The 15915-nt window shown below is 35.3% G+C and overlaps 1 protein-coding gene across 1 annotated transcript; it reads left to right on the plus strand.

Moving 5' to 3' along the window:
- Positions 1–6147: 6147 nt before the first annotated feature.
- cnpy1 (canopy FGF signaling regulator 1) lies at positions 6148–15915 on the plus strand. The gene is made up of 6 exons (XM_084119381.1): positions 6148–6394; positions 7532–7640; positions 9708–9823; positions 13310–13519; positions 14222–14318; positions 15406–15915. The coding sequence occupies exons 2-6, from the start codon at positions 7541–7543 to the stop codon at positions 15444–15446; spliced, it is 564 nt and encodes a 187-aa protein (XP_083975507.1). The 5' UTR covers positions 6148–6394; positions 7532–7540; the 3' UTR covers positions 15447–15915.

Raw genomic sequence — 15915 nt, forward strand, 5'->3', positions numbered from 1 at the left:
AGTTTCGTTCTCATCATCGGTACACAAAAGGTCATCGTTCAGCTCTTCATCTGATGTATCCAAGAGACCCTGATAAATACACCCTCAATTTAAGCATGTTCCAACCAACACTTAAGGAGTCATTCATTTGAAAATGGAAGCTGTTGAACTAACAAGAACTTATCCAACTTCTGTAATAATTATAGACATATCTTATTATATTGGTTTACCAATCTATTTTGTGGTAATATTTCACATCTACCAGTACTGTGTAAAAGTCTAAGGGACATTAGTATTTTCACACAAAAAATGGTTTTAAAGGTGCAGTAAGCAATTTCTGGTAAAACGCTGTTGATGTTTGAAATCACCACAACAATCACGCCCCTACCCAAAAGGATTACACCCCTATGTTGATGCCTCCACCTCCACATTCACGAACACGCTATGCAACACAGGCAACGACTATGGCGGGATCTGCTGTACCTGCCGCCCAAGGGTATGATGTCATCAATGAGTGAAAACAATGTGTTACTATGTTCAAGCAAAAGACAGCATATCTTAATTCTGTGAAACACAGCAAAACCAACGTTACTCACGTACTGAGAAGAAATAAAGCAACATCGACGTCCGTTTTCAGGCCTTCTCGCACCTTAGGCTCAAGCTTCTCCGATATTAAATTTAACGCGGGTCCTACCTCTTGTCTGATCATAAAAAAAACAACTTCTTTTTAAAGTTGTATTCCCATGGCCATTTCCTATTTTCTCTGCCATCTCTCTCTTTCTGTAGTCATTCTGCTAATGTCTTTCTTGTGCACTTAGCTCTCTCTCTCCTCCCCCATCATGAGTGTATTGATTGGTGATTGGCTGATTGGCTACAAGTGTGCTTTGGTGCTCGGTCCGATCCACTTTTCAACAGCGTTTTTCAAGAATCGCTTACTGCAACTTTAAGACAGTTATATATTTTGCTGTAGAGTGTCAGTAGGAAATATCAGTTTACATTTCCAAACGTTCCTTTTGCCATTAATTGTAATAATCCAGTGAAATTGTGAAAGAGTCTGACAACCAAAACAAGTCTATATGATCCACAAGGACATCTGGGGTCCGTTCTTTGTACCTCGCTTAATACATCTGAGATGATTCGACAGATGCCAGAGCTTCTAATCGTGATAACTGATCTCTGGCTAATTTGGTTCTTCAAACGAATTTGTGGATTTTATTAAAATATCTGGATTAAGTTGTCTGAGATTACTGCGCGTGTTCCCTGAAGAGGGCACATAAATATCGATACTCGAAACCATGATCAGCAATGCAGCAGTGATTGGCTGGCAGCAAGACAGCTACGTAATGACATCATATATTTAAAAAAGACACCTGACGAAAAACAGGACGAATTTCTGGACCTTTATGAGGAAAGCAACCAAAATGATATAAAAGTTATAATAGATAAATTAAATGTGTACTGTTTTTTTGTTTTTTTTACAAGATTCCCAATTTCTAGTATTTGGCAATTCATTTAATTTTATCTTTGAAGCAGATTTATGTGACAGCATTAATTAAAGTTTCTAAAGGGTCAAGACCAAGTTATCTGCATCCCTTGGCCTGCGCTGCATCAAGCCACTCCCATAATATCCGTCACCACTCAAATTATTGCATGGCTCAGATTAACTGTACAGCATGTGTGTAAAACTCCAAATAAAATTATAAAGTAATTATTCCATCACAAATAAATCTCTCAATCAGTAAAACTGGCTGCGTCTATAGTATATAGACTACACAACATTATGATTTTCAAAATAATTTTATATTATTATTTTAAATTATAATTGCCTCTGGTTTAGTAAGGAACTCTTATAATAAAGTAGCAGTGGGTGGGACATATTTTAAGTATCAACGGCGCTTAAAAAGAGGCAATCTAACCTTGTTTACATGAAATAAGCCTGCTCCCGAGCAGGTTTAGCTTACGGACCTGTTGCTATGACAGCAAGTCCAGGATGAGCATCGAAGAACCAAACAATCCAAGATCATGCCAAATCGTCAAACAATCAAATCCAGCTAACTGAGTTAGCGACGTCCGAAGAACGGACCCCTGATCTCACCATCATCGAGTCCATTTGGGATTACATGAAGAAACAGAAAAAACTAAGACAGACTAAATCCAGAAGAACTGCGGCAACGTCTCCAATACGCTTAAAAAAACCTACCTTCACAGCTACAGTACTGTAAAGTGAGGATGCTTTCAAAAATAATGTCATAAATATATTTTATACATCAGTTAACTTCTATTAACTAAATCAAATCAATATTTGGTGTGACCACCCTTTGCGTTTTAAACAGCTTTTGTCCAAATACACTTGTCTTGCACATAGTTTTTCAGGTAGCTTTGCAGATAGCTTTCTTCAAGCGTCAAGAGACATTGCCGCAGTTCTTCTGGATTTTGATTGTCTCAGTTTTTCTACTTCTTCATGTAAATCACAGACAGACTCGATGATGGTGAAAAATCTCACTGAATTATTACAATTATTGGCAAAATGATAAATACTGTCAATTAATCTAATTGAATACTTATTGGCATTTTTAAATAAATCTCACATCTGTGGAATACAGCATGCTCAGAACGTTAATAATCTAAAGCAGGGGTAGGCATCGTCGGCCCTGGGGTGCTTCTCATTATCCCTCCTCGTCTCCTCGCTCCTCCGTCCACCATCCTATGACCTGGAAACCGATCAAGCTCAGCCATCTTGAAGAACATCTCAATTCTCTAATTGCACCGTGAGACGGTGAGGAGTGAGGAGGCTTCCTGAGGAGTTAAGAGCAAGGATACACAGGTATCCTTTGCGGAAGAGCTTTATTGACTAAACGTGACGCACATATAAATTCTCCTCCCCCTTCACACTTCATGGTCAATCATTTTAATTTATACTTTACCTTTGCAGTTTATATAAACCACACATATCATATATTTCAACAGGGTATCCTGCTATATTATTATTTATTACGAATTTCTTAAATAACCAAACTAATACAACATAAGGGCAGTTCCTTTGAGCGCAGTTGATGACGCTATGAAGTGATGCTCGAGTGATAAAGTTCTCCAATGTATAAAAAAGCTTTAATTTGATTCCTCCGTCCTCATTTTCTTTCCTTGCAGCCTTCCCTCGCATCCTACAGGGGGTGGAGCTGAGACGCGAGGAAAGGAAACGAGAATGCACAAATAAGAATTGAGAGGCACCCATGGAGTGCCGCTGCCCTGCAGAGTTTAGCTCCAACCCTAATCAAACACACCTGAACAAACTAATCAATGTCTTCAGGATTACTAAGGCTACAGGTAGGTGAGATTTTTTTTTTGCATGGTTGGAGGAACTAAACTCTACAGGACAGCCTGCACTCCAGGGCTGATGTTGCCCATCCCTGATCTAAAGTATATTGTTAAGCCCAACACGGAAGATAAATGCCAAAGAATAGATTCAGCTCTCAATATGTACAAGAAAAATATTGATGCACTAAAAAATCTTTTTGCAACTTTCTATTCAGCTAGTCTTCTCAGTTATTAAAGCAATGTGAAGAAGACTTTGCAGTTCCATTCACTTAAGATCTGGTCAATCCTCAAGAGACCTCAAACCTGTCTCAGTTAAGGCTATTTCTAGTAGCAAGGTCCCTTTATCCGCAGAACACCTTGTATTTGTGCCGTAGGACACATTTAGCAGATAATATACCATTAGCTGCAAAAAAATAGGACAGCTGGCCCTGTGAAGAAACCACCTGTCACAATCCTGAGGCAGAATGTGACACCATCACCTGAGACCTGGCATCTTAACAGATATTTACTGCTGTTTATGAGCATGTCATACTGTGCTCTGAGAATGCAATCACTTCACATGATCTTCAAGACAAGATTCAGAGGTCCAAGTGACTTAAATCTATTCAAATATAAGCAGTGTTCTGGATGTGCGGTAAGCACTCACTTGTTTGGATGTCAGCCAGTCATCCACAAGAACGCCTTCTTCTGAATCACTTTGAAAGTAAAGAAGATACAGCAAGACCAAAGAGCCATTAATAAACATAGTGATCATGCTGTCAACTATTCATCCATATTCAGAAATAAACGAGCTTTACCTAAAAAGCACAATTATTAAACACTTTGAAATGTATACCAAATGTGTACATGCTCTACCATGTTCATGTCTATATGGCAATGAATGTAAATAGTCTTGTATATAATACTAGACATTTTTATTTCTAGATAACTTAGTCATTATGTTTTTTATTACAGCTTGGATAACACACAGTCCATTAGGGAAGGCCCGTTTAACTCAGAATTAATTATAGCAGCAATACCTGTTCATTATCTGGAACTTGATACTTCCCTCTGAAGGACCTCTCTCTGCCAGGTTTGTCATAACCCTAATTTTTCTCTGTGAAGAGAACAAATCAGTTTATTTTTGTTTGAACTAAAATTAAGGTGCGTGCCGTGGCACACCAAGTGTGGTTTTAATACAAGAAAATGTACCAGAGAACGTGCAATGCAGGAATAGGCCTACTAATAATGCCTTTCTGCACACATCATACTGTCTATTTCAGAAATATATAAGCCCTAAGTGTTTAAGAAAACATAAACGTGCAATATTTTGGCAGTAAAATGATACACGCGTGACACAGCGCATACATTTCCGTTGCGCATGCGCACTTGCGCAGTAACTTATTGAGAGAGGCGTACAGTTTTTTTTAAATCCCGTTTTCGTTCCAGTTAATGTTTTGAGCGTTGCACTTTATTTATTTATTGTTTGTTTATTTGTTTGTCAGTTGAAAGAGTCAAGAAACACGGAAGAGCAAAGTTCAGCACTTACGTTACTAACGACTCGAGCACCGTGAACCACCTACCTTGTACAGTAATAATAATATAGTGTGGTTTTAGACGAGGAACCAAATGACATTTTGCCTACCTTGAATATTTTCAGCCTGCCTGACCTGATGTACACTAAAGGTTTCAAATGTGAAAAGTAATGAAAATGAAAAAGGGAGATATGCAAGGGATTGTGGGTAAAAAATGTAAACTACAACTTTTGAAAACAGACATTTAAAATTGTGTGTGTATGTGTGTGTGTGTGTGTGTGTGTGTGTGTATACTGGTCTTTAATTTACTTTAAAATATAATTTATTTATGTGATGCAAAGCTGATCCTTCAGAAATCATTATAATATGCTGATTTGATATCATCAATGTTGGAAACAGTTGTGCTGCTTATATATATATATATATATATTATTTATTTTTCTTAGGTTTCAGTGATGAGTAAAAAGTTAAAAAGAACAGCATTTATTTGAAATAGGAATCTTTTCTAACAATAGAAATCTTTACTACCACTTTTGATCAATTTAACACATCCTTGCTGAATAAAAGTATTCATTTCTTTCAAAAAAAAAGAAAGAAAAAATTCTGACCCCAAACTTTTGAATGGTAGTGTAGGCTATATTGTTAAACAATATTTATATTTTAAATAAATTATGTTACTTTTTTTTTTTAATTTTCTTTAATTAATCCTGAATTATATATATATATATATATATATATATATATATATATATATATATATATATATATCCACATGTATTTTAAATGTTCTGTAACTTTGTTCATCTATGCCGTTGCCATGCAAATTAACATAAAACAAACTTTTTATTGTAGTTTTCACAAAATAGAAGGTATAAGTTCCAACAATATTTAGATTTAATTTATTAATTTATAGAGCTATGTTACCTTATTAACGACCTCCCATACAGCTTAACCATGATCTTGTCTCTGTTTACCTAAAAGAAAACAATATTATATTTTGTTACTATTTTAGCACATGCAATTGTTAATTAACTGCAACAAATTAAGTATTTTAGGTAGTTTTTACAAAAACAAAGTATTTTAGGTAGGTTTTTATTTATTTATTTTTACTGAAAACCGAATATTAGTTTCTTTCATGGAATTATTCACATATTACTAACAGGTACTAAAAACAGATGATTCCTACCAATGCTTGATTGACACTTGACTAATGATATCTGGTCGAGTGGCGTCTGGGAACTTTCTCATCCGGGTATTTGATGTCTAGGCATTCTTTGCTCTCATTGGATAAAAGTCAGAATTCTGTGATTTCATTGGATGCCGCGGCTGTCAATTCTCATTGTGACCAGCAAGGTTGCTGGTCGTGGCAGCACGACGGACCGGCACGTAGATAGTCTTTGCTTTTTGTATAGGATAAGAAGAGCGTTTGTAATTCATTTTCAGACGGATTGTTGAGCTTTTGTGTACACTACCTCGTATCTAACTTGTACCCTAGTTCGCCTCAGTTTGTTCTTCTTTTTTTTGTAACAACGATAACTTTTACCATTAAGTTACTTCACTCACCTCTTGTTGTTCTCACGTCTCAGGTAAGACAGGAAACACTTAATCGACTGTTCATGATGTCTTGATAATGAATGTAAAATGACAGATTGGCCACTACCCTATCCAGTCCTAAATATTTAAGCCATTTTAGTTCTTTATTTTCGATTTTTTGGAGGAGTTGCTAATTTATTCTCACACACATGTAACAGGTGCAGCTGGCAGAACACATGAACAGTTTTTGTGCACCAAGTTTTACTCGGGAGTATTCAGAGCGCACTGTTAAGGTGACTCTCATTTAGACTAGTATCCTAACTCTTTTAAATGACAGAGGGGTATATATTGTGATGAGTCACTGTTTTGGTTAGCAGTACGTTTTAAAAAGGAAATTACGTAGTTGATGGACGAAAAAATAGTAGTGTTGATCAGTTGGAGGCGCCAGTTCATTCAGAATTTTTTTTTTTTTTTTTTTTAAAGATTGTAAAGTCAACTGATTGTAGAACTTCAAGACCAAAATGCATAGAATACACCTTAGAAACAATGTAAAAAAAATTTTTTTTGAGGCTATAGCTTGAAAACTTGACATTTTAAATAATACAGTGAGGTGGAGGTATGTTATAGCATTATAGCCTACGTTTTCTGGGTGTTCACCAGTCCAACCATTACTAAAAATGCTTGTGTATTTTTTTAATTCTCTCTTGAGCGAGATGCCACATACTTTTTTTAGACCATTGTTATTTCCATTCAAAGAATTTAGTAATGTTGACACTCATTGTTGTCAGAGGAACTTGTTTGTTTAAAAAGATATTTCAAATGTGTACTCATTGTAATTGTGGCATTTCATAGATTTGTTATCCTTAGTAGACCACTGATGTTTTACTCCATGTAATATATCCCATATTTTTGTCCAAACGGCCCTCTGAACACCAGACACTAGCTTTAATATATGCAAAGCTGATAGACCCAAACCGTTGGCTATCTTGTGTGTGCCAATTTGGATATATTTGTATGATAGCTGAGTGTTTGCTTAAAAGTTAGATATTTTACACAATTATACAGTTGTTCACTCAAACTGGGATTTTTTTTCTGTTTGTGATGTACTTTCAGTACAATTTCTCAGAATGTGAGTGTCTATATAAAATGGATTAATGCAATTTCCATTAATCCATGTTTTCCTAATTCAGGAGATCAGCATGTCACCATGGATTAAACAGGTTTGCCTTGTTCTTGTGGCAGTGTTCATGTTGCCCAGTTCAACAGAGTCAAAGAAAGATGAAGCATTGTACTGTTCAGGTGAGTTAATGTTATGTGGCCTTTCCACACACACACACACACACACACACACACACACACAACCCCCCATGATTCTTATTGAGCAATTCTTCACTTAGTTTATCCATGAAATCTTTGACCTTTTGGAAAGACAAACAATGGCTTGCTAAATACCAAATTTACTAAATCTCTACTCTGATTTTCTTTTTTTAAGTTCAAAATGAGGCTATAAATTGAACAGGGTGAAACTTATTTGTGTTTCTCCTAGTGCAACATGTACAACAATGTTGTTTCGTTCAGGTTTACATTTTTTCACTGACTAAAATGCCCTGTAAACAGTTCAAATTCCCTATGTTTTATTTAAAATATATATATTTTACGGCAAACAACCACAAGCTCAGTGCCAACTGATTATGCTTGTTTAAAAAGTATGTCTGCAAAAAATAGCCTCCACTTTGAGATGAACTGTAGTTAAGCCTGCTGAGTTAAACTTTCAGTAAGTAGAGCAGTTTTTATTCATGTGTGACCTACGTTACACCACTTGTTTAAACACTTATAATATCTGCTGCATGAAGTTAAATGTATTGCTATAATTAAGAGTACTATTGATTTCCTTTATCTCATCTTGGAAAAATTTGTTTAAAATTGTATAACGATTTTAGTGCGTTTGTCAGCTTGACTTTGATATAATCAAAGTACTTGGAGTGAGCTCTAAATAATAAATGAATATTTTTATATTGTTTTTAATTGGAGTAGATCAAGTTTTTTTTAAATAGTCCATACTTTGGTCTCTTCCATAATGTGTTAATTACAATATGTATGTGTATGTTTTATCACAACTTACAGCATTATTTACTTTATTAGCTGTGTTTTGGTTTCACAAATTATTTGCAGTTTTTTTAAAACAATAAAACTCAACATAAGTGTCGTCATATTTAAGGGCAAAATTGCATTATTGTTTTGTGCAAGTTTCAGTTGTTTGTTCCAAGCTGATTTAGATTATAGTTGTAATTACTTGACAGTATGAATATTATCTTCAGTACAAGTCTTTAGTCGATGGATGTTCTTTTACTGTAATTTCCACATATTAATTTGAAACATGTATTTGGTTATTTCACTTTTTTTTACTTGCCTCCAATTATAAATGTGTCTTCCAACCAAATCCGTTGTTCTAAATTTAGTCAAGCAAATATGTTTAATTGGTTAATTTTGTTGACAAATTTTTCAGATTAATCATAAATATAAATGTCATGTAGAAATCTTTTGAAAGGCCAACATGAAACCAACACTGAAACAATCTATTTCTACTGTCTTGTATGCGAATAGATTTCATTTCTTACTTTCAGAGGATTCCGAAGTTAATTTGTTTGGTGAATGTACAATTTAGATGTGTATTCCATTCTGGTCACATGGAAAGACTAAGATTATTTCAAAAAAGCCGTGCTGGTTCATAATATAAAATATTACTTGTATTGCGAAATAATAAAACTTGTGCTAGAACCAAGCTTTTTTGGAAAGTCAAGGGGTGCAAAGCTTGGCTCAGATAAAGCCTACTTAAGCTCCGCCCAGGTTTGACAGTTGCCATGGAAATATAGCAAGCATGACTAAGCACCAGCAAACTCAAGATTTTACCAGAAGCATAGCTAGTACATTTTTTTTGTCATTGCTATTTTTTTCCTTTAAAAAAAGTGCACGCAGGTAAACAATTTTATTCATTGATACAAAATTGATTCTATTTCAGATTATTTAACTACGAGCCATGATTAATAACCTAAGTTCATTAATTGTACAAGTAGGCATAGTAGTACAAGCATAGTAATGTTGCTGTATTTACTGATATAAATACTGCTTTAAAATTGTGATTTAGACGTATTTATTGCAGTGCGTATACAAAGTTTCTATTATACAAAGTGAAGGTTCATTCCTGCTGGAAATATTTTTACTTGAAGTATTTTTCCAAGATACAAGATATTGTGTTTGTTTTGTTAGTTTAAAAAAAATAAGCCTTTTTTTAATCTTTTTGTCTACCATTGAGGTTTAAATGATTATAGAATGATTGCAATTAATTTTTTTTTCTTTCTTTTCTAGCCTGTGTGGCGATTGCAGAGGAGCTAAACTATTCAATCAGTCAGACTGATCCAAAAAAGATGATTCATGTTGGTGGATTCAGACTTAAACCCGACGGAAGTCTTACAGACAAAAAGGTGTGATTCAGTGTTAATTGCTCACAACCAATGCTACATCCAGTTTTGAAGCGAACTAGTTTTTCTGATTGACATTTCAGTGCTTGCAAGGCAACACGAGAATGGTGTCAAAGTTGTTGAAACATTTAGGTTTTACACTTGGCTTCTGTGTTGTGAATCAATCACTGTGCCAGATGAAGGCACTAATGAAAGAGACAAGGCCAATCGTTATTCAGGATGCAAATAGATTTAAGAAGACCGATCACCTTGTCTGTATGTAAATATTATCATGCTGGAGACATTTTAAAATCGATAAGACATTTTCTTAAGTATAAAGTTTAGAAAATCCTAAATAAATTACAAAAATAGTTACAATTATCAACAAAACAACTTTTAATAGTGTCTGAATAAGTTGCAAAAGAGTAATGCTTAGTTGTTTTTTTTAAACCTCAACATTTGCTCTTCGTTCAGGGTAATGCAGACAGGCAACCTGGGGTTTGTCTTGCTCAAGAGCACAACATTGATGGTGATAAATTGTGAATTTTTTTTTAACTGTCCCTAGGATAGATCTTGTGTCCTTCCTGTTGGTGCCCCAGTTTTGCCGTCTTCACCACCACTACATTTATAATGAGCTATTTTTATTAAAACTCTGACAAATAAATGTTTAAAAATATTCTACTATTATACTTAGTTTTCCTTTTTCCTTAAGTGCTTAATTGTATTTATCTTCGAGATTTGTGTATTTATTTAGTGCTTAGTTGCTTTTCTTAGCTCTTTAATATTTCCTGGTGTTTAAAAGCTTGTTCTGTTTACTTGAGTAAAGGGAGCCATTTTCACTGTTTCCTTCTCAACAGTGGTGTCAATATGTAAAGGTCAGACCCAATGAACTCTAAGCCCTGACCCCTGGTATCCAGGGACTGTCATTAGGTCCCTGACTCCACTATTGATTAGGGGTTAATCCCTTTTTGATTGTAACTGCTGCCTAATAACAAGTGTTTGTTCAGTTCTGACTTTTCCCCTCACCTCTCAAGCTATTTCAACTGTGAGTAAAATGTTTGTCAGCCTGTATGATGAGAAACGTTAACGCAAGTAATGCTCTGCCCCAAATGATGATAGAACTTCATCAAGCCTGAATTTTAATATGGATTTATGTACACTGTCTAGGTAAAAACAAAAACTAACATACAGGTATTGTTAGGGATTAGAAAGAAAACCTGTTAAATATTTTGTGTCTTGCTTCAGTGCAGTTGAAACAGTTGATTAATGAGGTACTTAATTTTTTGTTTCATGCATCTGTCTTTTTTCTTAATTTGTCATTTATCAGCTCATTGAGGTGAAGTCAGGAATTTGGGTTTTAATTGCATATTATGCTTTAAATTGTTGCTCAGGGAGCTGTAACATCATGATTTTGGTCAATATCAAGTTTTCATCTTTCATTCCAGATCAAGTGGAAAGCTAAGGGTGAGATTCTAGAACCGTGTAGCCATATGTAATGAGTCCAAAGAGAGCCTTAACTGACAGTAAAGCTGCCGCTGTAAACAAGTGATAAATGTAAAGAGTGAAACCGTTTTGCACTCTACATGTCCATGCCAAGTTAAACGTCAAGCATGTTTACTTATCGCACGTAACCACCATGAGGTGCCGGAAAATGAAACGCGATCCTTGTCGACTTCTTCCATCTGACTGCTTTGGTCTTTGGTTCCTGATTATCCCATCTCTCTTCAATAATAAGGAAGCAAAGCAGAAGCAGTGTAGCAGAACTCGCTCACTGTTCCCTGAGAGTGGCTTCACTTAAAAATAAATGCTAATTAAAGCTCCCCAAATCCCTCCCTGTTTCTCTTTTCATACTTGGCTTGGTTCACTTGCCCAGAAGCTGTAGGTGAACCCCTGCGATGTGCCCCCATGTTTTTTGCAGATTCACCAAAGATAACCTTCGACGGCTTTTGCTAAAAGGTCATTTTATGTATAAATAATTACGAAAACTTTTGATTGGGTCCTATATCTAATCTATATGCTTTTTTTGTGTGTGTGCATGTTCAGATTTTGTAACAAATTTTTTGAGGGGAATTAAGGCAGCAAAAATGCCCTGTGTCCCAATACTACAATGATGCCTGGCTCTCCAATGGGAATTCAGTGAAGGATGGCATCCCTGAGAAGCCTTTTCTCTGCCTGGGCCGCCTAGCCCCCCCTCTCTTTATTCCTACAGAAATTCTTTATTGACAGCTTCTATTCAAACCCTTCAGACTGTTACGGGGAGGAATTTAATTCCCCACCATTTTCAGGATTGCATGATAAGGACTCGGCAGAGGATGCGGCACACAAGCCATCCTCTCTGCTAGATCCAAAGGCGAGATTTTTATTGCTTTTGGACTTTTGTGCATGAAAGAATCTCTCTTATTGTTCTCTGGTGGTTAGCCTAAAGTGTCCTAAAGTTTAATGAGTTGAATTTAAAAGTGTAATTGGTGTAGATCTCAAATATGATAATCCATTTTTATGTTGAGGATGACATTACACCCTCATTGTTTAATAATGCTCGGGTTAAAAGTCCTGGTGAACAATATTGCATTTTTTCATGACCCTGCATCGATAGTCAAGCGATCGGCTCCTTCGTTCAAAGATTTTTGCACCCATAGTTGTTCATAAATTGTCTTATCTTGCGGTCCATCCATCCGCATTCAGCTTTTTAATTAAAAAGATGGGGGATGTGTGGATAGGTTGCTGTCCTTCCATGGGACCTTTTATCTTATTTGTGACCAGATGGCAGCGAGCCACGGAAGCCTCTTTATGTCACCGAGCCTCACAAGAGTGGAGGGGGTAGAGACACCCTCATAATGTAATCAGTGAGACCGGAAGGGTCCATACTGTGTCTGAAAGGGGACAATGGGGTCAGGGATATATCTACATCGCAAGAAAATCCAGCTCATCTGCAACCTGTCCTCTTTCCAATAACCCCCTCGCCCCCAACCCCGCCAGCCTTTGACTGGCCTGACAAGGAAGACTTCCTGCTTTGATCATTGGAGGGTGGAAGAGATGAGCTGCCCAAGAGAACCAAAGGATGGGACTCCACTGTTTACCCTGCACTTGGCTGCTGTTGACAACTCCCCTCCCCACTGCTTACCCCCCGCTCTCCAGCCCTTTCACTTTCTCCGCCCCCCGTCACCCTTTCCCCTTTCTCCTTCCGGGGGAGGCCAAAGGGGCGGGAGCAGGGTGCACCTTGACCTGTCTAGACACCACAGTGTGTTTTTGTTCTGTTGCCAAGGCAAGGGGATCTACTTTTGCAACTTTGGAGATGCAGGTTAAAAGTCAGCGTCGTGGCACAGGGGATGTTTAAATGGGAACGGAAGAAAAAGGTCATCTAAGTGACCTCAGCGCCCTGTTATTTTTTTTCAAGATTTTTTATTATTTTTTATTGTTGTTTAAAAAGAAAGAAGAAGGGCCGATTTGATAACTTGGTCAACTTTTTCTAAAAATTTTTTTTATTATTATTCTGAAATCTTTTTCCGATAGGTTCCTCTTGCTAGGTCCGAAACTCACTTAACTGAACTGCTGGAGGAAGTTTGCAATAGCATGAGCGATTATGCTCTCTATGAGGACCCGGACACCAAAGAGAAGAGCTACAAGAGGTTTGCACCCAGAGGAAATGATGCCGGGAATTTTCCGGATTTCAAAAATTTTAAGTTTGATGGTCCAGAGAGTTCTAGTGCCTTGAAGTTTGCTGTGAGTATCAATTTTATGTTTTTCATTGTATAGATTTGTATTTATTTTTGATATAACAGAAAAAAGTGCGTTTCCCAGTTCATCATCCAATTTCCATGTAAATTACATTAATATTAGTTTTTTTTTTTTATCCTATAACAGTTATAAATCATATTTTATTAAACAGGTTTTTTTTTTTCTGAAAACCCTTTGAAAATGTATTGCATGAATCATTGATACCTGTCTTTTTCCTAAACAAAATGAGATCGCTCTTCAATAAATATATATATTTTTTTTATTATTATTATTTATTTATTTATTTATTTAATTTACTTTTTGTTATATTTGCTGTTAATTTATATTTGATTTACTTTTTGTTATATTTGCTGTTAATTTATTTTTTTATTAAATACAAATGATCAAGGTCTAAAGGACATGCGTACTGTATAAGCTTTCATTTTGGAATTGTTTCATTTTGTTTTTTTATTTTATTTTTATATACAAGATGACTGAAATTATAGACCAGAGTAAAATGACTTCATGCCATTTGCCTGCAAGTTGCCCCGTGAACCGTCCAAGATGGCAGACTTGCTAACACTATAGCACTAAAGATGGCTGCCCATTACTGTGTTCATGTGTTTTTACTGTTGTGAATGATTTCTGCTTATTTTCTGTCAACATGCTCATAGAATGCTAACTATATTTTTGAAATGTATATTGCAGTGTGAAAGCATTGTGGAAGAGTTGGAAGATGATATCATCTCTCTCTTCGCCAGTGAGGCAGACCGTGTGGCTAAGACATTGTGCAGTGAAGTATCAGGTATTTATGTATGATGTGATATACCTTCTTTTGTTCACTATTAAGCATGTTAATGCAGAAAACCTGAACCATAGTGTTGACTTGCTTTGCATTGTGCATTGTTTTCCAGATTTTGCTTTACACTTTTAGTGATTTTCTGCATGCAAATGTTAATGCAGTGTGTAAAGTGTTTTGTTTTTTTCTCTGTGTGCTTGACATTGAACTTTTATTTTTTTATTGTTTAAACGATTATTTCACAATTGTTTTTTTGTATTTATTTTTTATTTTAGTTTTAAATCAGATTGCAGACTTTTAACCCTATGAGGTGTATTATCTAAATGTAGGCTTTTCCACACTATGCCTCAGACAATATTCACTGATTTCCTGTAAAATCTGCAATTCACAAACTTCATAAAAACTAAAATCTACTAGATTTTAAATCTAAATCTAAATCTACTAAAAGTACTTAGAGTCTAAGTGGAATAGTGTAAAAAGACATTTTGCTAGAATGAAACTAAATGTAGAAGGCGATTTTTAAAATATGTAGCTATCTGAAATATCACTATTATTATTGTTAGCTAAAGAATGGGAAAGTGTACAGAAATTCATGTTAAATTTATATGCACCATGCTGAAATTTCGTTTTCTTAGCTAGGCTATGTATCTAATTTTAATTTATTCCTTTAATGCACTTAAAATCTTTAATCATTTTTAGATACCGTTATAATTTTTTTTTTTTAAATCAGCCTTGTACCTGCCAGATTTAAATCCAGATTATGCAAGTAGTTTTATAAGAATAAGAAGTCACTCTGAAATAGTATTTCAGAAGTGTGTCTACTTAACTATATTTTTGGGACATTTATACCCAGAAATGACCAAAACCTCCCTTTAGGGACATCCTCTTTTGTAAATCTGGTATAAAGTAACAGTTTTTTTTTTTTTAAATGCAGAAAGTTTTGTGTGATGGGTAGGGTTAGTGTAAAGGGGATAGAATATACAGTTTTTATAGTATAAAAACCATTACGCCTATCCCCATTTAGATAGCTAAGTAAACGTGTGTGTAATTGCTTCAGTCATTTTATGCCTTGTTGTTTTCTTTGCATATCCAGGTCACTGCAAGAGCTCTGTTTTTCAGCACAGTGAACTTTAGTTTCACATCAGTGTCTGCTGAAGAACACTCCAAAACACGGACCAAAAATGGAGACACAAAAATTTCCCTTAAGTATGCTATTGTTTTTTTTTTGTTTTTGTTTTTTACTACAAATTTTGATAATAAAAATGATTTTATATTAGTATTATAAATGAATAATAAAATGAAAAATGTATTACAAATGAATGAGTTTTCACTGCCGAGTAGTGGACACACTCTTCCACTTTAATTTTTACTTGGAAATTACCTTTTTATACATACACACACATTTAATATGTGTGTGAAAACTAAATTTATGTTAAACTGATTGCCTTCTAATGGCATGTAATTTATATGTTTAATTCTATTATCAGATCTTTTTAACCTCTATCTAGTTTCAGTGGACTTGACATAGCAGTCACTATGGTATTCTGGTGTAATTTATGATGGGTTCATTCTTGATAAAAGGAAATAAAATGTTTCAAATACA

Source organism: Abramis brama (assembly GCF_963993115.1).
Source record: "Abramis brama genome assembly, chromosome: 7".
NCBI lineage: Eukaryota > Metazoa > Chordata > Actinopteri > Cypriniformes > Leuciscidae > Abramis > Abramis brama.